Here is a 26,648-nt window from a genome sequence, read left to right as displayed (position 1 = left end):
CCCTTCAAAGATAATTTGAGGTTGGTAACTATTTTCATGCCTCCCAAGCCAACAAAGAAGTTGATGACAAGCGTTTTAGTCCTTCCACTAAGGTCGAAAAGAATGATAAGACTACTTAGTAGTTTTACTTATTTTATCTCATTTTTGTACAAGTTTTAGACATTATGATCCTATTTAAGCTTTTTTTTTATTGTAAGGATATTTTTGCTTTATTAAAAGCTTTCTTATGTGTTGAATGTCTTATGCTATGTCATATTGTCCATTGTATTGCATGTTGAGTTGAACAAATTGCCGAAATGGTTGGCATTTTCCTTTCACAACTAATGCTTTTGCAAGATAAAAGTTGAGATGGGAAAACCATATCTAGGATTCGCCTTCATGCATACAGCTTGTAACTTTTCTAATTTGTGATTGGCTTGTGATTTTTACGAAAATAGTTTTACTTGTAGTCATTACATACCAAGACTAGTTTGTACCCATTCCAGTCCAAGACTTGCTTATAGTCTTACAAATATGTATTCAACTTGTAACTTGCTTATATTGGTGAACGACTAGACATTTTTACCATTGTTATCTGTTTTGGGTTGTTTTGCAAAGAGCTTATAAAAATGTATTTAGCTTGTAGCTTTCTTAAATTGGTGAAGGACTAGACAATTTTGCTATTTTTGTTTGTTCTAAGTTGTTTTGCAAAAGGTTAGGGTAGAAACATACAAAATATTCATATGGGTATGAATGAATTAACTTAGAATTTTATTATTCAAAAAGTCTGATGAGGTGCTATTCTACCTTTAGCATGCACCACCCTTTTGAGACAAAATTAGAAAGCAAAAACAAATGAAAATAAAGTCTAGCAATAAATATAAATACTAACACAAATCATAAGAAAGATTCGAAATGAAAATGGCAAAGGTGTTTAGAGTTCCAACTGCATGAAACAACTTTTTCCCTCCATGTTTTGTAGTATGTAAGCCTTGAGCCAAGCTATGGTTGTGACTCTATAGAGGCTTTCCAATTTGGTCCGATTTTTCTAATGTTGAATTCTTATATGTTTTAGAAAACCTTTTTGAGGGCAAGATATCCTCCTTGGAATTGTCTAATCTTAACTCCAGTATTATAATACTGTGCTACAAGTTGCTAGTATTGTCCAAGACAAATAACTGTTGTCTCTCACTTTTGCTCAGTATCATTGAGTGTTTGCCTCATTATTTGATCATTTGAGCTCATTAAGGAGTTCACTTATACACAACATCATCTTGGACAATTCTACTGATAATATGATGTCATTGTTGTGAGAAAAAGAGGGTTGAACCTATAAGTGTAAGGATGGTCATTTTGTAAGACTAAGGTGAACAAAATAGCCCTTTTGCCCATTTACCCTTAGCCTATTCTAGGTGTTTCTTGAGTGTGTTACAGATCGTCATGTTCGTGGCTTCCACTTGTATGTTCCTTAAGGGTGCTTGGGTGTTGAAATTTGATGCTTAACTTCCATTTCAAGCAAAAGTTTTTAAGTTTAGAGCTCATGAACTATAACCTATTATTGGACGTGATTACTTTTGGAAAGGTAAAATGATAAGCAATATGCTTCCATATGAATTGAACTACATCTTAATCCTTGATGTGAGCATATGCTTTAGCTTCTATTCAATTGGAGAAGTAGTCAGTGGCTACTAGCGTGAATTTCCTTTATCTTGGTGTCATTGGTAATGGACCCACAATTTCAAGCCCCCACTAGATAAAAGGTCAAGGTGATAAACCTAAAATATTATGATTTTATGTTTTATTTCAAGCTTACAATTAGTTAGTTTTGTATTTTTTTTAATAGGAAAATTACCTTGAATTTCTCAATTTTCAGTAATAGAAAAAGAATTCTAGTAAAATATTGAAATTCTGTGCAGTTTGTACAGTTTTGATAACATCTGGAGCTATAGATAGAATTTTTTAGGAGATTTCAGTTAGAGAATTTTCTTAAAATATTAAGGATTATCTTTGTAAAATTTCATTGTTTTAGACAAGCCAGTTAATACAGTTTTGTTTTGAATTAAAGAAGATGTATAGTTTAATAAATTTATAATCCTGAGGGAAAATTGATTTTTGTCTTCTTAGTATCCAAATATCATATATGCTTGAAAAGTTAAGATATAGACCAAACTTTTCCAAGTAGAATCAAAACTAAATAAGTAGATTTGTGTGTATAAAAAGTGGTTCAAATTTAGGCTGACATGAATTTCTAAATAAGAAAAGCTTTAGTACAAATAAAACTCCTCTAATTTAGGAGTATATGTGGTATTAATAAGGAAGCATAGATAATAAATTTCGGCAAAAAGTCCAAATTTAATCCCTAATTACTTATAGAAGCCAGCCCTACATGTATGTTATACTAGAACTGAGTTTTGGAAATCTAGTGGATTAGAATTGGAGGCTATTCTAATCTATTTAGGAAACAATTCATTATACAAAAGGCTACATATTTTGGTCTCCATACATCTTATACAAACAAATTTTAGAGGAGATTTCAATTAGAAAAAGGAGAAGGAAAGCAATCAAGGACAAAAAGAGAAGCATAATTATTGGCTTTTGAAGATTTCTATTGCGAGGACTACTTCAGTTTGGCTTTGCTTTCTAATCTTTCATTTTACTCTTTGACTGAGAACTTTATTTTTATTTAATTATGATATTGAATTTAGTTTTTAATTATCTATACTTCATAGCCAATGCTATGATGAAGGCCTAACTATATAGATTTAATTCCAATTTTTTCAGATTATTGTTTGTTTAATGCTTTCTTTTATCGAAATGTAAAAACTATTAGACTTGCAATAATTTTAATTTACATGATTAAGAGACCGAGAGGTGAGGATTATGTTTTCTATGTGTTAGTTAATAAATACTTAGTTTATGTAATTGAGGAACCGAAAGGTGAAGATTATATATTCTATGTTTTGTTTGCTTAATGAATGTTTATGCATAACTTTAATGAGGAACCGAGAAGTGAAATTAGGTTTTGTAAATCAATGAGTGACTGAAAGGTGAAGTTGATAAATTTAATGATTAAGTATGGTTGAATAAATACTATGTTAATGAAAGGTGCATTCTAGTAATTGAGTTAGATTAGTCAGTGGTGGATTCTTTGCTCCATCCCTCCTTAGAGAAAACTCTGGGTCAAGACCTTCCTACACCTTACTTTTGATTATCCTTAACTTAGGGTCTTCCATTTGAGTCTCCAATATATGGTCCACTAACACCGATCATACATGAAAACTAGCTAAGAGGACTCCGGAAGGATGCATATGCATTAGCACCCCCATTTTCTTCAACTTTACCATGAGAATAAGTTGGACCACTCGGATGTGAGCAAAAGATCCAGTAGCCTTTCTACTCAAAGCATCCGCTACTACATTCGCTTTCCCCGGGTGATAATCAATCACACAGTCATAATCCTACAACAATTTCATGCATCTCCTTTGCCTCATATTTAGTTCCTTCTTAGTGAAAATGTACTTGAGGCTCTTGTGGTTGGTGTAATTCTGACATGTGGCTCCGTACAAATATTCTCTCCACTTTTTTAGAGCAAAGACTACCGCTGCCAACTCTAGGTCATGTGTATGGTAGTTTCGCTCATGCTGCATCAATTGTCGTGAGGCATACGCTACTACCCTTTGATTCTGCATTAGCACGCAACCCAAACCTTGATGGGATGCATCACAATAGATCTCAAAACCTTTATTCCCATTAGGTAAAGTTAAGGCAAGTGTAGATGTCAACCTTTAATTCAATTCCTGAAAACTCTGCTCACACCTATCTGGCCATTCGAATGCAACTCCTTTTCAGGTTAAGTTATGGAGTGGTCCCGCAATCTTTGAAAACCCTTTTATAAAACAGCGATAGTATCTAGCTAAGCCAAGGAAACTCCGCACCTCCATCACCGTAGTAGGGCACTCCTAATTCAACACTACCTTCACTTTCTTGAGGTCTCCATAGATGCCATCTGCCAACATAATGTGTCTGAGAAAACCAACTTGGTTCAACCAAAACTCACCCTTGTCAAACTTAGCATAAAGTCAATGCTGCCTTAGAGTCTAGAACACTCTCTTCAAATGCTTCACATGCTCCTTTTGGCTCCTTGATTAGAGCAGAATGTCATCTATGAACAAGATGACAAAGCGGTCTAAGTACAGAAAAAACACCCAATTCATCAAATCCATGAAGGCCACTGAAGCATTGGTAAGCCGAAATGACATCACTAAGAACTCATAGTGTCCGTACCTTATCCTAAAGGCAATCTTAGGAATATCTGATTCTCAGATAACTGGTGATATCCAAACCTTAAGTCATTCTTAGAGAATACCTTGGCACCTTGAAGTTAATCAAAAAGTCATCTATCCTCGGCAGTGGGTAACGATTAGGGATAGTCATCTTATTAAGTTGTCAATAGTCGATACACAACCTTACACTACCATCATTCTTCTTCACGAATAAAACAGGCGCTCCCCACAGTAATACACTTGGTCTAATGAACCCCTTATCCACCAAATCTTACAGTTGAACCTTTAGCTCCCTTAACTCCGCTAGAGCCATGCAATATGGTAGTAATGAAATAGGCGCGGTGCCCAAAACCAATTCAATAGAAAAGTCAATTTCCCTCTACGGTGGCAACCTTGGTAACTCATCAAGAAACATATTCGGAAACTCTCTTACCATGGGCACATCTTCCAACCTAACCCCACTTACTCGGGTATCCACCACATGGACTAAATATTCTTGATAACCCTTGTTCAGTAGCTTTTTGGTGATGAGGGCAGAAATTAATCTTGGTAAAGGTCTCCCAACTTCTCCATGAAACACCACATCAGGCAGACCTGGTCTTCTGAACGTCATTTCCTTATTGTAGTAATCCACAGAGGCATGGTTCCTTGCCAACCAATCCATGCCTAAGATTAGATCTAACCCAAACAGATCCAATAGGATTAGGTCCACTTCCATCACTTGATCTTCGGTACAAAAGAGGCAGCCCTTAACCATCTGACTAGGTCATAGGGACTCTCATGCAGGAATGGCAATTTCTAATTGACATCCTAAAGGAGTGGGAGTTATACCAACTCTAGTGACAAACTCCCTTGAGATGACGGAATGTGTTGCTCCGAGCTCTATAAGCATAAGTACATTATTACCAAAAATAATTAGTCTACCTGTAACCACGTCAAGTGTAGCTAGGGCTTCCTACTGCATCATCGTGAATACTTGACCCTGGCCTATTTGTTGGGGCCTCCGTCCTCTACCTTTGCTTAGTCTGGTAGGCTGTTGGGCTAACTCCGATGAACCTCCTGCCGCCTAAGTCCCTTGGAAACTTTGACCCCGGGATCCACTAGCCTGCTGTGCTGATGGACTCGTCCCTAACACCCTAGTCTCTCCATAAGGGCAATATCTCTTTATGTGTCCCACCTGCCCACACTAGAAGCACACACCCTCATACTGACTAGGTCTATAGTTTGCCTTATTACAAAGTCTACAAAATGGCTTGGGACCCAGATTGGACTGTTGGTAGGAACTCCTACCACCGCTAAACGATAAGCTGCTTGGGGTACACGATGGCCTCTCCGCAGAAGGGTATCTCGCAAGCTCCGTCCTCCACTACCTGAGAAGCCTGAACTGTGGCTCTTCTTCAAAGCACCCTAACTAGGTGCTCCCACATATGAGCCCTCAAAGGATCTACGTCTCGACTTGCACATGAAAATATGTCTCTCCAACTCTAACACAGCATCTCGTACAGATTACTAAGATGGATGCATTGATCCGACAAGAGTCAAAGCTATGTTCTCATTCAGACCATCAATAAATCTTATCTACTTCGCCCAGTTATTCAAAATCAAGTGCGTATAGAATTTTGACAAATCCCGAAATCTCTGCTCATACTCTGCCACTATCATATTCCCTTGGTGCAACTCCTCAAACTCCCACCTCTAGGCCTCTCAATAAGAAGGAGGGCAATACTCGATGGTGAAGGCATTCGCAAATATTTAATGCATAAATATATTCTTTGAGCATAAAATGTTAAAACAATATTCCCTCAAATCCTTAAAATTCAATATAAATAAAATTTCATTAAAATCGCATAAAAATCTATAAATGCATAAATTCATATAAATACATTTTTATTAATCATAATAATCCACAATTAAATTCAACAATAATTTAATAAAAAATAAATTCATAATTTCTTAAAGTCAAAAATATGATTTCAATGCACTTATATTTATATCATCCCAAATTTGGCATCAAAATTTCGAATAGAAATTTAATGATTATTCAACACATAAATATAATTTCCAAGTATTCAAATAACACAAAATATATATAATTTAACACCCAAAAATAAATTTGAAGGTGGATCACTCACCTCGAGCATGTTTATCAGTCAAGATCCTCCACAGGATCAGTCCCACGACTCACATGTGCTCCTTCCAAAGATCAAACCTATGGTGGCCAGAATCTCACTAGAAAGCACTTGGACTTAATGTTCTCAAATCTCACAAACCATCACTAATTGAAGGAAATTGACCTCGAATTTGGATCCAAGGAGGTCAAATTAGTGGGAAAAGGTAGGTGGGATCACCAGGCACTCGCCAGAATGAGATTTCATGGCGAGCCGCCATGCCCACTGGAGAAACTTGCCGCCAATGGCACGTTCGGTGGCCAATGGATATGATTTTTGGTGAGGAGGTAGATCAGATGATGGGTAAGTAATGGGGCCAGCGGTGTCGAGAATGGGTAGCTGGTTTGGGAGAAATTAACCGAAGAACAAAATAGGTCACTCACCCAAAAAATGGTCGATCTAGGCACGTCATCGTCGAGTTTACCATGAACCTCGAGTGGTTGGCTGGAAATGAATGGGCGATGGTGGTGGTTAGGTGCATGTACAAGGTGGATGGCCAGAACCAAGTCAATCGCGGGTGGCAGGTGGTGTCTTTCTCACCTCTCTCTCTCCTCTTTCTCTCTCTTCTCTCACACCCCCCACACACCCTCTTTTACCCAATCAAAAAGCCACCCATGGGTGCCATTGTGCACTCATGGGATTGGATGAGGACATGACATGTGGCACACACTGTGCACACGTTTTACACACACAAAACTAACATAAAATAATATAATATTAGAAAATTTTTGCAGGTCTATAGATTTTCAACCAAATGTCCAAATTAGGCATGCCACTAGTCTATGGACTTGTATCAATGAGTACTTTACAACCATACAAGAGTTCAAGCAAAATTTTACAAAAATAAAAAGTTAAATTTAGTACCCTCGGACATTTTGGACGGCAACTTGTCTTACTCATAAATTTCAAACGGTAGTTCCGTTTTTGACATGCTACTAGTCTACAAACTGAGGACGACGTGTACTTTGCAATGGTGCCTCAGTCAACATAAAATTCCATCCTAAACAAAAAGTCAAAATAGGCCCTGCTTGGTCAACGGCAGTCAAACTCGGCCAATCTCGGTCAATGTGAACAAAATTCCTATGTACTTTGGGACAGGGTGTTATATGTGAGTATTATGTTAGGTTTAATGATGATGATGATTTGGTTTATATGTTGAATTGGTATGGGAATTGTAATTTTGGTGAATGAAATGTGAAGGTTAGGACTTGATCTTAATTTGCTAGTTTAAAGTGTTATTTTGAAGCTTTAGTTTGGAAATATTGAGTTTTAAAATTTGTTGGAAGTAAATTTTTATTTTGCAGTCAAGACTATTTTTGAATTGTTGGAAATTATGAACTATGAATCATTGGAATGAATTTTTATTTTTGGGGTTAAGTTTGCAAATGGTTTTGATGGTATTAAAAGAATTATGTCTTACTTGGTTTGGGTTTTGATCAAATTACAAAGAAATTGTATTTCCATTCAAATCTTGAGGTTAAATTACAATTCTAGAATTTTGGAAGACTTTTGGAGAATAATAATTTAATATGTTTAAAAGGAATTTATCATATCTATCATTAAGTTGAATTGCTTAAAATATGGAAGACTTTTGGATAATTGAATTTATTTTATTTTTATAAGCTTAAGTTGATTTTCTTTAAATGTTGAAAGACTTCTAGAAATGAATATGGAAGTTAAGAAAATGATTTTTCTTTTTTTTCTTTTTTTGGGATTTGTAAGATAATGGAATTTCTAAAGCTTATTTTATTTGGTTTTGTAGTTACATTTTGATAATTAATTCTGAGTTTATTTTGGATTAAAGTATTAATTGGTTTTTTAAATTCATCCTTGATGATTAGATGAATTATTGGTTAATGTATAGGACTTAAATCTATTTGAAATTGTCGGATAATTTGGCCAAGGATAAAGGAGGGCTTGGGCAAGACTAAAAAGAGGATTGACCTTTGACTAGGGTTGTAGGGGTTTTACTATAACTGAGACTTTTCTTAAGTATATTTATTTCCCTGTATATACATACATATATATATGTATATGGTTAAGTGTAATTGCATTCATGTATTCACAAGCATTGCATATAGTAAGTTGAATGTGAGATTGTTAATTGGATTTCATATAGGTTTTCAAACTTATAAGTTGTATTAACATTTTAGAAATATTGAATTGAATATTATGTATGTAAATGTATAGGATTATATGTGTATATTATATCATGCATCAAATTTCATATGATCATGTCATAATAACATGTTTTAGGTAAAATGTTTTCGAAATAGATTTTGGAAAATATGCATTGGCCCTTGATTTTAAAAGTATGTTTTTAAATGGCTATGGAAATATGATGGTAAACTTGAGGATTCCAGATATGGATTATGATCTAATAAATTATTGATTAATTGATTGATTTTTTATTTCTAGACTTAATTTCACATTATAAGGACTAGAGACAAGATTGTCCTGTGGTCCCGAAATGATCACTTAGGCAGACAAGTAAGGTTGTTCTATGGCCTTAGGGTTAATAACAGATTGAGACAGATAATGCTGATGGTTGGATTTGGTTTGGTCATCAAAAACGAAAGTCAAGGTTTTGGATATGATGATAAATAATGATTATGATGTTCTTCCTCCTACTTGATGTCGAATATCTCCGCCAAGTAGTTGAGTGATGTTTGGTTATTTATATGTCCTACATACTTTGATTTGCTCTTTGTATGTGTAGTGGCAAGATTTCCCTAACATGCCTGAATTGGTTCTTGACATGTGTCAAGTAAATGATTCACCGATGTCCAACATACACTGATCTGTTCTTTGTACTTGCTAGATGCCTTTTAGTTAGGATTATATTATTTTATCAAAAAATCTAAACCTTATATCATGTGCATTACATCTCATGCTTTATTTATATTTGTATACTATATTAATATCACTTGATTATGATTATGATTATTTTGGTGTAAGTGCATAAAAACCACTCATTAAGTATTCGTACTCACCCATCTATTTTTAACATCTACGGGACACTTGATGAGGTTTAGTGGGAAGGCTGGAACAGATATAGAGTTGATAACTTGAATTTTTGAAGGTTGAGTCAAAATTATTTGGATTGTTTTCTTATGTGTTTCAGTTTTCTTTTATAACGGATTTATATTTGGACTTGTAATATTTATGTTATATTGAAGATTTTGAGTTCCTTAGTTATAATTGGAAAACTATGGAAAAGTGGGACATTACAGTTGCTGCACTATAGGATTTAGATTTACCATCGGTTTTCATTTTGTTCTTGTTTTTAGAACACCCACCACTTTTGCCATATTATAGGATTTACATTTACATTGTTTTCAATTAGATTTTCGATGTTTGAACAGCACCTAGTCTTTAACACATTCTAATTCCTAGATTCATATTCGTTTTTTGGTTTTTGCATCACATACAATTACTCATTCAAACCACAACCTAGGTTTAGATTTTGCATTTAATTTAGTAAGAGCTAGCATTAAGTCTTAGAAGCACTTAAAATTTTCTTTCTAAGTTAGTATATTTAAAAAAAAAAAATTGTGCTTTAAATTCTAGTTGCACCTTTAACATTTAGGAAGTGCATTATTTTCTTTGACTTTAAATTTTTAAACTTTGGGTATTGTTTGGCATGCAAACTGTGGATTGCATAGTACTAATTTTATCCAATTCTCTGTTTATCTTGAGTACTATAAGTAGGACAAACACCTTAAAAGAAAAATTAAGGGCTTTTTCCACTTTCATATATTGTTTGTGTGGTATAATCCAAGATAAAAGTTTTTATCCTGTAAAAACAACATTAATTGGGCTAAGGCGTGTGGTAAAAGGCACACAAAGCCTTTTTTCTCCTCTTTTCACTTCTTTCTCTCTATCTTTTCACTTTTTCTTTTTATGTTTTCCTCTCTCATTATATATATATATATATATATATATATATATATACATATAGATATATCTATAAACGTAATTTCGAAAGATATATGAGGTGATTTATTTTAACTGTTCATTTTTTTTTTTATAAAATATGATATTTTCCTAAATATGATAAAAGAAAAGTAAAAATATTATTAGTTTTTATTTTGTTATGTTAATATTTATAAAAATTATTCCATTGTTTTTTATAGTGTTATTATAATTCAGTTCAATATATTATAAACAAGCTCAAAAAAATTAATATATTATAAAGAATGTAATTAGTTAAATAAATGTGAAGAACAGTAAAATTATTTTTTATACCTTTTTATATTTTCAATAATGTAAATTATTTAGAAAAATATATGAATAATAATAGAAATCAATTTAAATTTGGCAAAATTTATTTTTTACAAGAAGTTTTAGTTGGGATCATCATAAGGCACGTGTAAGTCCTTCTCATCTCACATGGTGAAGATTATTTTTGGTACTTTTGATATCCGTAGACTTTAAAAGCATGTGTAAGCCCTTCTCCTCTCACATGGTGAAGGTCGTGTTTGGTACTTTTGATATCCTTAGGCTTTATTTTTGGTAATTTTGATATCCTTAGGCTCAACCACCCTCACAACTGTAATTTTACTCTACAGGCATGTCGCTTCTATAACATAGTATCTCATCTCTTCTCCTCTGTCTTTTTAGTCATGTTTTTTCCTTTTCTCATCCATTTTCTTCTGCTCGCTTCTCAAGGGTCAAGAACTCCTTCAAATATCCCTTCTAATCTATAACAACCTCGGTCCATAATGCAATTCCACTAGTATGATATCGTATGCTTTGGGCCCAACCTAAACATTTTTTTTTTCTTTCTAAGCCACATTTGGCTTGCCCAAAGGCCATATTTTAGTGGGAGAAATGTCCACACATATATACTATTTAATGTGGAATTGTTCATTGGTCTTGCCCCTTCTTTCCTTTCATCCTTGAAGGCTCACAAATCTTACAATCCATCATATTTAGGGTCCAATGTCCTGGCTGGCAGGGCGCAGCGTCTTTGCTTGTACACTTCTAATAAGGTTTAGGTTCTAATCTATAAGATCCCAGATCCATAATCCAGTTCCATTAGTATGCTTTAGGCCTAGCCCACATGGTTTTTTTTTTTTTTTAATCCAAGCCACACTTAGCTTGCACAAAGGGCCTTACATTAGTGAGAGAAATGTCCACATCTGTATTTCACTTAACCATTTCATTCCTAAGTGATGTGGGATGGTTTACTGGTCTCACCTCTCCTTGCCTTACCTCCTTCAAGGCTCACAGCTCTTACATAATAAATGTCTCAAGCACCCACTTCAACCATCAGCACTCGGTGTAGTCATTGTGGAAGGCATTCTACCTTGAATTGTCTCATGTTCAAAGGTCTGAACGCATTTTCTTTGGCTATCTAATATAATCTTTTCCTTCCAAGTGCTTCACCATCTTATTCGATGTCACACTCAAAGAATAATGCTTGAAAGGATCCAAGATGCCATCACCATAACTTTAGCAATTGCTTTTATAATCCCTTGGATAGTCCCTTATGTTTTATCTTGGTCTTAGCTCAAATCTCGCATGGACATAGCTCTTTCTTTGAGTATCTTTATTTAGATATTTTCGATCATGCTTCTTATCTTCCATCAACTTAATGTACCTTGTAGTACATGTAAATGCTTCATTCACGGTCTTTGGCTTCTTCTTAGTGAGTGGATTATGTAAAAGACTCTCGTTAACCAAGCTTTTACAAAAGGCCTTAACCACAACTGAATTGTTGCAATCGATGATATCCACTTTCTACTTATTGAACCTCTAAGAGGATTTCAATGTTTCTTCTTTTTCTTTGTGTCATCGAAGAACAGAAGGTTGGCTTCCTTCTTGATCTTCTTGTTAAAAGCAAATTGTGCTCAAAATTGTTTTGTCAATTCTTATAAAGGGTCAGTCAATCTTGCCTCTAAGCAATCGAACTAATTAAAAGTTAGCCCGTTCAAGCTACACATGAAGATCTTGCACATCATGTGTCTTTCTTCTCTTCTAGTATCCCAATGGAAAACATTGTGTTGTTATAGTAAAGAATATGATTAGTAAATTCAATCATTCCATCATAGAAAAATAAATTTCAAAATGACAAACTATGATAGAGGGCTCCATCTTGAAAATTCATTTTGTGAAAGGAGAATTTTCTAGGTTTACTATTCATTTATCGTCGGACAACTAATCCTTTTTATGAAGCATTCTTATCTAATGGGCTATCAATTCTCTCAAATCTTCTATTTTATCTGGCTCCCTTCTTATTGGTTATGTTTCTTGAGATGAATCTTCCTAGTCTCGATTCCTCGATGTTTCCTTGCCTCATCATCACTTAAGTGAAAAATGATTTGTGTTTTTCTTTTTTTCTTTTTTTCTTTTTTTCTTTTTTTTTTTTTTCCTATATCCATTTCTCAGTTCTTGAGTTGTTGTATATGTACCTCAACTTGGCTATAAAGAATCAAAGGCTCTAAAACTTGAGGTTCATCTTGATTTTGAATCTTCATGGTTTCTCCATCATGGTGTCCCTTGTTCCTTGATTGCTAATATTTTTCTTGATTCACTTGATCTAGCCTCCACCATTCTCTGAAAAGAGCATGGCTATCTTTTAGGACTTGTAGGCCAGGTTCAATGGTGTTTGATCATAGGTTAGATTTTGCATATGATCCAATTGTTAGATGAGATCTAAACTGATTTGGGAATCTTCTTGTTTTCAGTAATGAACGTTGTAAACTTATCTCGCATGTCTGCGTATCCAGTTTGGAGAGCCAATACTTTTTCGTTCAACTCGGCTATTAAATCCTAGTTATCTTTCGAACTCTAGATAGTCATCTTTTTATTAAGGGGTTGCACTGCCAATAGTTGAACTTAGATTAGAGTTCTTAGGTCCTTTAAAGGTACTAATGCCTTAAAGTTTGTGAAAGTACCCCTATCTAGTGCACCAAATTATTAATGCATAAACTTCACCACCATGAATCATCGCATGATCTACGTAGAAAGCTTTCTAAACCTATGAAATAGAGAACATGAAAGTTCTTGTGGCACCTCTATGATGCCAACCAAATACGCTAAGACACTTGAATCACAAAATGTGTTTGAATCCCAAAAGCTTTTAGGGTTTACTTGTGACATACCTTGAATAAGGATCATATTGAGGTATTAATAAGCTTTGGCATATGGTTGTTTAAGGAACAAGCAAACCAACTCCCAACCCTAATAAGTTGGACCACAAAGCCGATCATACTAATTAAGGTTGAAAAAGAAACCTTAATGCGTCATTTGTATTTCTATTTCTATCAAGCATCGATTTTATTGCATAAAAAATTATTGATAAACCCAACCTTTCCAAGGTCCTGCCAATGATGTCATTAGCTACTCTAACGCCATTAAATGGTCAAACCTCTAAGAAGACTTGTTTTCAAGAAGCATTGTTCATCAAATCATCATTTTACTTAAACATAAGACCACTTAGTTAAATCAAAATATCCATTACAAATTAAAACACATTAAAAACCTAAATAATCCAATTAAAGTTCTAGTACAAGTCATTAAAAGTCCATACCAAGTTGCCAATTGAATAACTACATCCAAATGCATAAACAAGATCTCAACAAAATAGACAATACACGTAAACATATCCAAACTCAATAATCCAACCCAATCTCCACGAACTCGAGTCCATCCACTTCATTTCCATATCCAGCTATCCATTAGCAGATGAGTGAGCAAGTATACTCACTGAGTAGGTTTTAAACACTCACACTAAAATATTAATAGTTTAATATAACAAAATAATATAGTAATAATAATAATAACATGAGTTGAGTGATACAATGCAATTCATTTTTGCCCAAAAATCTTGTGAATCCAAATAAAACAAGAATTAAAATACAATTTAAAACTAAAGAAGATAGCCACCAGCACATACCATAGGGGTGTGCAATTTAAGTTAAAAACACAATGACTGACCGACCGAACTGCACCCGATCAACGATTGGCGGTGATCATTGTCTGACTGGTCGGTTAACTGGCACCGATCAAGATATTTTGATCGGTAATGGTTATCGATGCTAAAAACCAATGTTGACTGAAACCGATCGAATAATAAACAGCTTTGAAGTATTTTTCATCCCCTTACTCAGATCTCGATGTATATCACCTTTATGGCCTTACCCTCAAAATTTCCCAAATCATAACTTTGATAGATCTTTACTCTCTTTCTCATACAACACAGCTCTAAGATCTCTTCTACCGCTCGATCACTAGTAAGTTTATCTTATAGAAATTGTTGTGTTTTACTAAGAATTATTGGGTTTTAGTTTAAGGTTAGGTTTATTTGAGTTGATTTGTTGGGTTTCTTCATGTTCCTCATTTTTCATTTGTCACAAACTTTGATTCTTCTCTTGGTAATCCTTCTCTATTTTTGATCTTCTCTTGGTAATCCTTTCTCTATTTCTGTTTTCAAACCCACCTATTATTTGTTTGTATAAGTCTGTTAAAATCATATGTTAAACTAGTTGAAGTTCTTATGCAAAGAGATGGTTATTGGTCAATAAAATAAAAAAATTTATTATATATCAAGTTTAAATTTTTGGAGAGGCTGTTTGTCAAAAAAAGTTCCAAAAATTTATGCCTAATACAATGCAAAAAGCCCATAGCATGCAACTATATAATCTCTATTTGAGACAATGTAATAAGCCCAAACTATGCAGCTCGAAGAATACCTACTATGTAGAAAGTAGACAATCACATTTCAAGAGGCATAGCTCATCTTTCTCAAATTTAATGCTTAACAATATTGTTACCCATTTTCTTTGTATCGTTGTTTTGCTTGATAATTATAACTTTTAAATCGTTTTTATCATAATAAATTATTATTTATTTTATTTTTAAATTATATAATTGAAATATATCTACATATATATATGGTCAAACTTAAATCACTTAAATCATTTAAATCAAGACAATTTAATAGTTTAAATATCAAAATCTTTCTTTATTAATATTTAAATTATATCAAAGGTTAGGATTTAAAATTAAAAATTATAAAATATGTACTTATTGAGATAGTAAAATCTTATTTAGAAAACAAACCATGTCTGAACCAAAATATTAATAAATGTAATTTTAAGTATCAAACTTTAATATGATGTCATAACTAAAAAATAAAATTCTAATATTAATATTGATATTAAAGACTTGATATAAACTAAATTGAATATATATATATATATATATATATATATATATATATATATATATATATATATATTGCTTTTAAAATATGTCCCCGAAGCCCATCATTATTTGTACAATGTGACAAATGTGATACGAACCTAGGCCGACTCGCGCCTAAACCCGTATTATATTAGCCCGAATCTCAATTAAGTTCAAGTTCTTATGAAACCTTAACCTTTAACCAACTTGTGATTAGAAATCTTAGTATAATGAAGATGCTACAATAGGTTATGGATGCCCTATTGATAAGTCAAAACTAAAATACACACTTTCTAATGGTGTTTTGGGTGTTCAAAGAGAACAAAGAGAATTCTATCTCACAAAATAATTTTTGAATATTATTAAGGTGTGTTCTTCCTCAAAAATAAGCCCTTAAATAGGCTAGAATCACAAAAAAATAAAAACCCTAAAAACCTAGGACAAAATCGGCCAAAAGGCTGAGGAAACCAAGCTTGGCCGAATTTTCTCTCTCCTTTCTTAATCTAATTTTGATTAATTAATTTCTTTATTTTGAATTAGGAATTAATTAATTTACAATGAAAATAATAAAATAGTAACTTTCCTAAGTTGATTTTTCCAGCAATTAAATAAATAGAAACCAAATAAAAGACTAATTTCCTAAAACAAAAAGTCAAAATCGAATTAGAAAACTATTTGACTATCTTTCTAACTAAGCTGTCTTTGACCAATTTAAGCTCCGAATCAGCTTGCATATGCCATTTACGATGCCAAACAAGATGATCATTGAGTCCCACACATTGCCCTTGATTGGAACAAAGAGAAAATATCAACTCAGCAAAATACAGTAAACCAGCAAACAATACAGCAATTTTCAGCCAAAACTCATCCTATGCGCACAAGCCTATTTTATTTGCCTTTGATTCTGCCTTGGCTTGATTCCATGATCTCTTAGTGATATTCATTGAATCTATGAAGTGTTGCAACCATTTCTTGCTGTCTCAAGTCCATATTTGAACAAAAACAGCTACTCGGGTTTGTATCGGCCTCCACCACTTAGATGCTTAAAATAGGCTCTGTATCTTTGGGTATTGACAAGCCCTTTTGAGAGTTAATTACTCCTTGTACAAAGGCACCTAGATTGTCCTTAAATCGCTTGGCTTAAGTTCTAGTGATTGGCTCAGTCTTCATCCGTATAGGGTCAGCACCCCAGCAGGTTGTCGGTTGTGCGAGTTCGAGCGGATTCTCATCATTCCCCTCCTCTTGAAAAGGATTTGCTCTCAAATCAAAATCATCACCTACAACAAAAGGAGATAATTTAGCAACACTAAACGTAGCACTAACATTATACTCACCCGATAAGTCAAGTTTGTAAGCATTGTTATTAATCCGCTCTAAAACTTGAAAGGGTCCATTTCCACGTGGCATAAGCTTGGACTTTCTTTGTTTTGGAAACCTGTCCTTTCTTAAGTGCAACCAACCAAATCAAATCTCCTGGGTCAAATACTATCACAATAAATATTAGAAATACAAGTTCATTTCGGCCAAAATCACATTTTTAATATTGGCAATTAATCTTTCTATCCTAAGTATTTCTAAAATTATTCTAAGGTGTCTTACATGATCATTTAAATATGCATTTTTATAAAGCATGATCAGCAATGGTTTCTTATTCAAAATTGCTTTATTAACATCTACAAAACTAAGATAAAAAAATTTTATTTTTCTTTTCTTTTATTTTTCTTTTCTTTTATTTCTTTTTCTTTCCCACTCACGAATTCCACTTTTCCTCTCTCACTCTCGGCTTTTTCAAATTTCCTCACACTCTTGGGTTTTGTCAGCTCTTTCTCCCTCTCAGCCTTCTCTCTTTCTTTACCCTCAATCTTAAGTTTAGGATACTTACCTGGTTGGTCTTGCATAGCATTGCCCCTTTGAATTGGTGTTGTTGCCCTAGGTGCCATACTAGTCCTTTCTTTGAGCTTTTCGGCCTCCCTCCTTAGTTGCATTTAAAGTTGATCTCTAAATACCTTCTTTGGAGTTAAAGACTCCAACTTAACCTTTTTCCCTTTAAATTTAAAAACGATTGAATTCTATCTTCCATAATGTATAGCATCCTTATCAAATTTTATCATGGTCTATCCGCCAAAATATGACCCATATGCATAGGAACAACATCACACAATACAACATCCACATATTTATCAACGCTGAATTTTACTTTGGCTTGTTTATTTACTTTCATCCCACCACTATCATTAAACCATTATAATCTATATGGTTCTAGATGTTTAATGGTTGCTAACCCCAATTTATCAACTACTAAATTACTAATTACATTTGCACAACTCCACTATCAACTATCATACTACAAATGTTACTGTGAATTTCGCATTGATGTGGAAGATATTCTCTCTTTGATTTTGGTTTTCATCTTTGTACATGATCAAGACTCTCCTAGATACCAAGCTCAATTCGGCATGTGAAGCATTTAAAGTCTCGGCTTCATCTTCAAATTCTTCCTCTTGCTCGGATTCATCCTCACTTTCTTCACTTTCGGATTTTAAATCACTATTACCTTTCAGCACCATTGATTAGGAATGAATTAAAAGCTACCCAGAATATTAATGAGGCAATAATTCAAGGAATAAATATAGAAAAAGAAGAATCAAATCGAACAAAAATATAGGATAGTTGTTGGTTGTTGTTCTTTGTAATTCAAGTTTTTGTATCCTTTAACTAATTTTAATCTAAGTAATTTTGCACTCAAAAATACAAATATCCAACAGCAAAATTGAATTTCCAACAACTCCAAATATTGAATAAATAAGCAACAACTTAGCAGTTCCAATAAATTTCTAGCAAAAAAATTCAAACTCCAACTCTAACCAAACCGGTCTTTTTTTTTTTTTTTTATTCAGCTTTTCTTCTTCTTCTTTTTTTTTTTTTTTAAACTCACAAAATATAATCTCAACTGCAGTAACAAGAATTAACATCTAAACAATTTTTGACCAAAACTCATCCTACGCTCACAAGCTCATTTTGTTTGCTTTTGATTCTGCCTTCGCTTGATTCCATAACCTCTTAGTGATATTCATTGAATCCATGAAGTGTTGGAATCATTTTTTATTGTCTGGAGTCCATATTTACACAACAACAGCTACTCGGGTCTATATCGGCCTCTACCACTTGGATGCTTAAAACAAAATTTGTATTTTTGGATATTGCCAAGCCCTTTTGAGAATTAATTACTCCCTGTACGAAGGCAGCCAGGTTGTCTTTAAATCGCTTGACTTGATCTCTAGTGATTGATCCGGTCTTCATCTGTATCGGATTAGCATCCCAACGGATTCCGGTTGTAAATGTTCAGGCAGATTCTCATCAAAATGTTAAGTAACGTTTTTTTTTTTTTTTTTTTTTGGTAAAATGAAAATTATCTCATATGATTTTAAAATGAAAGAGCCCTTGAATTTTCACATGCACAAAATGGGATGTGAATTAGTCCACATCCAAAGCGCAACAAACAATTACAGTTACGAATCACCACATCTGTAAATTGAAACTTCATCAGTCGGATCCACATGCATCTATCAGATAATTAAGCAACTTAGTTAATTATCTCTAAAAAATCAATTTAGTTAATTAATTATTCTTCATTGTTTTAAGTTAAATTCAAATTTTAAAAGGACAACTAATCACCTGAACAAGCTCCATGAGCGCCTTGCTGCTTTGCTCAAATGGAAGCCGGTAAAGATGGCTTCATATACCGTATATTGTTGGACTGAACTCCCACAAAATTGCAAAAGATGAAGTATGTAGATCCAAATAGCTTAGAAACCAATGATATAGTGAGAACCCATTTTTTTATTACCCAAAAAAAAAAAAAAAAAAGTAATTGAAGGAACTTGTTAAATATTTATATTTTCGTTATTCATAGTTAGTCGGATAAGAACTTGTCACGCTTGCTCACTTAGAAATAATACCAACACATACCCACTAATGTTATTATCAGTCTCATTCGATTTCAACTTGTTAGCAATAGTTATCCAATCAAATGCATTTAAATTTGAATTTTTGTCGATCAACTGGACAAAAATGACGTTTTCCAAGAAGTCAACGGCCAAGTATAAAATGAAGTTTCCAAAGTGGCCAAGTATATATATATATATATATATATATATATATAAATATATATATACATATCTCTGAGTACAACAGGATCTGCAAAGCACTTTTTATATGCAAACTTTCAAAGCTATACAAGCATGTACAAATGTGCTACATACAATTTAGAAACCCCTTCAAATTAAACTAGCTTAACTTCACCCACCAGCCTACAGTAATTCCGGCTGGGTTCTTCTTATCAGAAGCGGGAAGAAACTAATTAAAATTTCCGAATTAATTCTGGTCCTTATGTAACCAAAAGACAAGGAACTACCAATTCGAATGCCATAGAAGATGGCGGCTTTAACTGTACTAATCACCTTAAGTGGGAATCATAAGTATCAAAAAGAGTATCAGGTATAACAAGAGGCAGCTTATCTATATACATGAACAGCCTCCTAAGATTCTCCCTTGTCACAGTTGCCATGTCAACTATATCCCTGCTGTCAGTGTATACCCAGAGATCACCAGAGTTTACTCTCTTAAGACTGTCACGACAAAAGGGGCATGATTGTGATCTTGATCTCCTGCAATATGTTGCTTAAGCTCATCAATTTCCTCAAGTTGGTTTTCAAAAATGCAAATCAAATTGAGCTTCTATTACTGACCGAGTATGCAAAAAGCAATACCTACCAATGAAGCACCAGGTGGAAAACCATGGAATGGAGGAATACATACATACTAGCAGCTATGGACAAATATTAGGTTATCGGTATTGCAGAAGAAAGTTGAAGTCTAAAACAACCAGCATTTTTCAATAAATCTAAGATTTTGTAAGAAGCATGTTAACACCAGGTTAATCAATAATTTCGAACAAGGATTTTACAAGGAGCATGTACACCGATAGTTTTAATTTTACTGTTAAAAAAAAAAAAGCCTAAAAGGTCAGCTTGCTAAACGGCAAGTGGTCCAATGCTTACAGGATTGACTCCCTCAATTCAAACGAAGAAATTACAAAAACCCAGAATGGATGTCATTATGTTTGACAGTCGAGCAACGTCTGAAGAAAACAATGGTAGATATGTTAGCCTGAAAGGCACTGAAACAGGAAAGACAGCCACAAGAAATTAATTGAATGCTGAAGGTGCAGACCATCTTGTATAGATGCACTAAAGTTACTCAAAATGATTAATTTTTCCAAATGAATACCATTTATGAGGATGTACCTCAAACTAGGGTGAAATAAGCCACTATTCCATGTAGATAGAAACAGATCCACAAATTCCTAATATCTTTCTCTATTCTGGCCTATTAATGAAGGGATTGAAGAGATTATGGCAGATCACATTTCTGGCATCAATAGCCAAATTGAAATTCTAGGCTACCAACAGAATTGAGCAGACAAAATTATAACTCAATGATACAACTAAAACAGGCTTTATACAGAGGTAATTAACCAAAAGGATCCCAACAAAAAGTGTAATTTCAAGACAAAAACATCAGCCCAAAAAATTGATAGACAAATAAGCAATAGTATGGTAACCCAATTGATTAGAACTTAGAATAAGTAAAATAGTATTTATATGGAGAAACGGGAAAGAAAAAGATGAATTGCACATATAACTGGGAATAAAACGTATTTAAAAAAGTTACATCCCAATAAAACCCAAACTATTAGAGCTTAAAACTTTGGGGGTGGGAGAGAGAGAGAGATGACAATACCATTCACGGTAACATTTCATGCACATTGCATGGTTGCAGTTGGGCAATACAATCTTACTATTCATCTCCATGCATATACCACATTCTTCTTCTCTTTCAACATCTATATCTGAACATTGCCTATTTTCCTCTTCATCTCTTTTTCGGTACCTTTCCATGCATACTGCCTTCTGCTTTTTGTCCTCAGAATCAGTTACACCTTTTTGAAGTTGCAGTAAAGAGGGATAAATTACAGCTGGCAACAAAAGGATGTCGAGCACATGTAAGCTTTGTATACCAAGGCCACAAAAAAGCAGTAAATCCTAACAAGCTGGTCTTGGAAATTTACCATAGAACTCCCTAATACATGCTTTCCTTTCATGGGTAGACATGGTGGTTGTGCCATCCATATACACCTGCAACATAAGCGAAAATGTCAGGATCACCCCCATTTATGACTTAAAAAAAGCTTGAAAAGAATAGATTGCATTTGGACGCACAAAACTTAACCTTGTAAATCAGAATTCTTAGCAGACCAAGGGCTCCTGCAAGATGGCAATCAGTCCATTGCACCAGAAAAAGGAACAGGTGTGCAGCTGGACTATATGATATTCGCATCTGAAGACAGGCACCATCATACTCCCTTGAAAACTCTGAGGCCCTACACATGAAATTTCTAGATAAGGACTTAACAAAAACCCGAGAAATAATGATGAGACTAAGTTATCTAGCTCTCTTTTCAATTACATAAGCACATCATACAAGACACAAGCTTGGAAAAACTACAAACATAACCATATAGAAATTCCAATGGCTTATCAGTTTATTTCCATTTGGAAATGTTAGTTCAAATGCATGATTTGGAGCGAAAATGCTGCGTGGGGGACTTGACATCTCTTTCCAATTGAGCTTCTTGAACAGCTTAAGATTCCAACACCCCATCCAAATGTAGCATTTTTTTTTCACACAAATGGCATCATTAGAGTCAAGATTAGTTGTAACAAATATACATATAGGTTCACATTCAAATGGAACCACCAAACTCTAAAATAAGAAGAATAATCTAAAACGATACGTCTAACAGCACAAGCAGTGAGTTACTTTTGTGGCTTAATCAATTAATAAAAATGAAATTTGTAAAAATAAATAAATAAAAACTAAAAGAGAGAGCAATGCTACTCCCAGAACAATCTATAAAAATACGCAAATGAAAATATGATTAAGACGCCACTTTTAAAAATCAGATAAGTCTGAGTTTAACAAATGAGACCCATAAAATATAGTTAACAAAAAGGTGATCAAAATTAGCATTCACTTGAAAGAGGTAAAGCCATAAGGAATTCAGGGGAAAAAATAAATTAGAACAAAAAACTTTTGGAAAAAGAAATGTTTGCCCAGATGATCAGCGTGTTTCACGCGAAAGAATAAGAAAAAAATAAAAAAAGCAAAAACAAAAATTAGCAAAGTGTTCATAATAATTGATCTTTAAGCTTTTTCGAAATTTATTGACTTCTAATCAATACAGAAACTGCATAATTTAAAATAAATACGAGGCAGAACAAAAAATAATGTAAATTTTAAACATAAAAAAAAAAAAAAAAAAAAAAAACTCAAAAAAAAGTAAAATAAAATAAACCATGAAACTCACACTCTGAGGAACACAAACTCTGACAGAGTATTAACAATAACTAGGAAACACTTACATGGTATTAGCGTGCTGAATATCAGCTTCAAGCACTTTCAAAGAGTCTTTGAATGACTTTCGCATGGATGCTATGTACATCTCCAAAATATGCTTCTTCTTTTTTAATTAAAAAAAATTACAAAATTAAAAAGTCCCAAACGATTACGAGAGAAATTCCGAAGACCAAAAATCAAAATCACATTCCAAAAACTCTGATTTCTCTCGAAAACCCCCAGAGAAAAACCCTCACTTTCCCGTCCCTCTCTCTCTCTCTCTCTTAGAACTGCGTTTTTTTTTTTTTTTTTTTTTTTTTAAGGGGTGTTGGGGTGGCTTGTTTTCAATTCCCTTTCGTGTTTGCTTTCTCTTTCAGTATCTGGCCCCTTCGTGTTGCTTCTTTGCTGTTCTTGAAAGCGAAGACGGGAGAGCGAGACGCCACGTGGACATTGGACACACAAAGTGTATAGAGACGAATAAACAAATATAAAACTAAAAAAATAAAAAATAAAAAAAAAGCTTAAAATAAAAACAAATTAAGAACTAAAAACGAAAAAAATAAAAATAAAAATACGCGTAGAAAAAATAAATAATTATTAAAAAAAAAATTTGAGCGCACGAATTTTAAACCCGTGACGCCCTTATCCACTCTCTTTGGCTTTTGTCTGCCACTTTTTCCTCCACATCCGATACCTTTCTCTCCACGCATTCATCATCGTTACACTCCCCTAACTTTCTCTATTCTTTGCCCCTTTACTTTCAACCTATTAACCAAATTACCCTCCTTTTTTGGAATGGGATTAAATACTATTAACCACCCAGTGGCTATCAAGTCACAAATCAAGTTTAGGATGATGTTTTGGATGCATGAACTTAGAAAAGCATGGGGGTTGGAATTTAATTTAGCTCTCAATGTAAATTGGTTGAATAAAGTTGAAGATTTGTATAATAATTTCTGATATAGTTGGTGAATTCCTTATGTTTTTTAGTATATTTTCTTCTTTTTTCACATGCTCAAATCCTCATACACAAGAAGCATTATTTTGGGAGAAAATTTATTTATTTCTTGTTGTGAAATTGTATTTGTCTAGGTTAATTATATTTTGATTCCTAAATTACAACATTTTTTTTCTTCGCATTTCAACTTTTAGAACCTTTCACTCTCTCAATTTATTTTCTGAATTTTTGTTTTTCTTGCACTTCTATTCAATATGTAACTAAATCCAAAATGCATGGTTATGAAAATCATATAAAGATCATGCTTAAGATGTTTTGGTAAAAATATATTCTTTTTTCCATCTAATTGGCAAATTAATTGTATCCATAATTTATAAAAGAAAAAAACAGTTTAAGATTGTGATAATTTTTTATTTCATAATTGCATTTTATAATCCTTTAATTTTTAAATTTTACAATTTAAATTTTTAATTTTAAAATATTTTATGTTGAGAGAATCTGCAACAATAAATGTGAATCATTATTTATGTGGTATAAAAATTGACATTATTCAAAAATAATTAACATAAATATATACTCAAATTTAAAATTGTTATCCAATGATAATCTATACAAAAACTATTTATAACTACTAATTAATTAAATATTTTATTAACTCTTTTAATTTTTGAGAAATTAATTTTTTTTTAAATTGCATTTTAAAAAACTTTACAACATATAATAAAGCCTGTAAAAATATATATTAACTTTTGACAATGTTTATATCATGTCAACTTGATATTTATATTAAACATTATTATTGAAGAGTAAAGTTAAAAATAATGTTCATATGGCTCATATAACATATTTATTTTTTCTGTTCATATTTCCATAAAAATGGTCTGAGCCCTATTTTTTATTTGTTGCATATTTATCCAATTTGATTTAATCTTAATACATTATTTTAGATTTTTACTTTCATGTTAATAACAAAAAACATATTTTACAGATTCTAAATATACAGTTTTATATAATTTCATATTTTATATTAAACCATTAATATCATATCAATTTCATTTTTGGTATTATGCCAATTGGATAAATTTATAACAGATTAAAATAGAGGGTAACAAAATAATAAGTTTTAAAGTCAAATTTCTAAATTATAAAAGTAGGAAATTAGAAAATATCAAAATACAATTAATCTTAATTTTTTAATTGTTATATTAATAGAAAATCTAATTGATCGGAGTGCAACAAATATACTACTTAAAGTACAAAAAATATATTTTAAAAAGTTTCGATTTAATAGATTATTAAATTTATTTTATAATGTCAGATATTGATGTGATATAAAATTAAACAGGATAAATAAAAAAATCTATAATATTTTTAATTTTTTTTAAAGGAAAAATCTATTGTTAATGGATGTTTCAATATGAAAAATTAATTATTTTCCATTAAAAGGGTTTATTTTCCCTCATTATATTTAAAAAACATTTTAAATTAATATTATCGTTTATAATTTGTGGATCCCACCCCTAAATAATTAATGATAAAAGTGCATTAGGTAGTCAACAATATCATTACTGATATCATATATATGTATATATAAATGTCTTGTACATGACCTGCAAATGATCTAAGATTATGTGAGAATTTGAATGTCACTTGTAAATTGAACTAAAATGAAAGAGAAGCAATAGTTTATAATACAATATGAGAATTTATTACCAAAACAAAATGGAGTGCAAAATGTAAAACATGATATAGTTTGTGGTTACAAACTGTAATTGACCATATTATTTTTTTAGGGTAAATTTTAATTTAGCCCCTAATGTATTTCTGCTTCGAAAGTTACTAAAATCCTTCTCTTTTCATTTTTGTTTTGAATAGACACTTTAGTAATTAAACTATTATCAACTTATAGCTTTGGCTTGAACTCAAGATCATTACTAATTAAACTATTATCAACTTATAGCTTTGGGCCATCTCATCCCATGAAGCCAACCTTTCTATTTATATATATATATATATATAAACTCATTTATTGCTTCATTTTCGTATTATTTATAATTGTTTTAAAATAATAATTATAATTTTTTTCAGACATACATACTATAAAAATGAATTTGAGTCAATAAATTATAAAAAAATTTAAATTTTTGGTCTTTGTAAATGATTTTTATGTATATGCCAATATGAGAGAACATTGAAATTGTTATTTTTAGTATAAATATAAAAATTGACTAGAATTTGACTAACAATAATAACGATAAAAGGGGCTTCTAAAACAAAAATAAAATTTGAATGGGCTATATTAAAATTTTCAAATGTATATGCATATATATACAAAGACACAAAAGATAATTATCAATGATAATTTTGGTTCCTATTGTGGATAATAATTTTTATTTTCATATGCATCAGCAGATTTTTAAAATGCATAATTTATTTTCATATGCATCTGCAGATTTTTATAATCCATATATCTTCAATATGAAATCTCTCTCTCTCTCTCTCTCTCTCTCTCTCTCTCTCTCTCTCTCTATACATATATATATATATATGCACAAAAAAAAAAATCCCAAAAAAGAGGAAAAAAGAAGTGAAAATTACTATTTTTTATAA

The 26,648-nt window shown here is 32.5% G+C and overlaps 1 protein-coding gene across 2 annotated transcripts; it reads right to left on the bottom strand.

The window, feature by feature from the left end:
* Positions 1–19,818: 19,818 nt before the first annotated feature.
* On the bottom strand, positions 19,819–23,419 carry LOC107423863 (E3 ubiquitin-protein ligase AIRP2). 2 transcript variants are annotated; one of them, XR_001581997.4, is made up of 6 exons: positions 23,107–23,419; positions 21,914–22,064; positions 21,753–21,819; positions 21,425–21,659; positions 20,683–20,762; positions 20,149–20,289 (listed from the first exon to the last, which is right to left on the bottom strand). XR_001581997.4 is itself a non-coding variant. In XM_016033512.4 (5 exons), exons 1-5 carry the CDS (start codon positions 23,184–23,186, stop codon positions 20,079–20,081), a joined length of 744 nt encoding a protein of 247 aa, XP_015888998.1. In that variant the 5' UTR covers positions 23,187–23,417; the 3' UTR covers positions 19,819–20,078. The 2 variants fall into 2 exon arrangements, 1 of the variants encoding a protein (XP_015888998.1); XM_016033512.4 differs by lacking the exon at positions 20,683–20,762 and having other exon boundaries at positions 19,819–20,289; positions 23,107–23,417.
* Between the last annotated feature and the right edge of the window lie 3,229 nt (positions 23,420–26,648).

Source organism: Ziziphus jujuba, chromosome 1, assembly GCF_031755915.1.
Source record: "Ziziphus jujuba cultivar Dongzao chromosome 1, ASM3175591v1".
Classification (NCBI taxonomy): Eukaryota; Viridiplantae; Streptophyta; class Magnoliopsida; order Rosales; family Rhamnaceae; genus Ziziphus; species Ziziphus jujuba.
This window is presented reverse-complemented; position numbering and strand designations above follow the sequence as displayed.

Coding starts and splice junctions, on each gene's coding strand:
- LOC107423863 (XM_016033512.4), bottom strand. CDS start 23,186: ATGTACATAGCATCCATGCGAAAGTCATTCAAAGACTCTTTGAAAGTG. Junction 21,820..21,913: donor TAAGAATTCTGATTTACAAG/GTTAAGTTTTGT, acceptor CTTATGTTGCAG/GTGTATATGGATGGCACAAC. Junction 21,660..21,752: donor ATGTATTAGGGAGTTCTATG/GTAAATTTCCAA, acceptor TTTTGTTGCCAG/CTGTAATTTATCCCTCTTTA.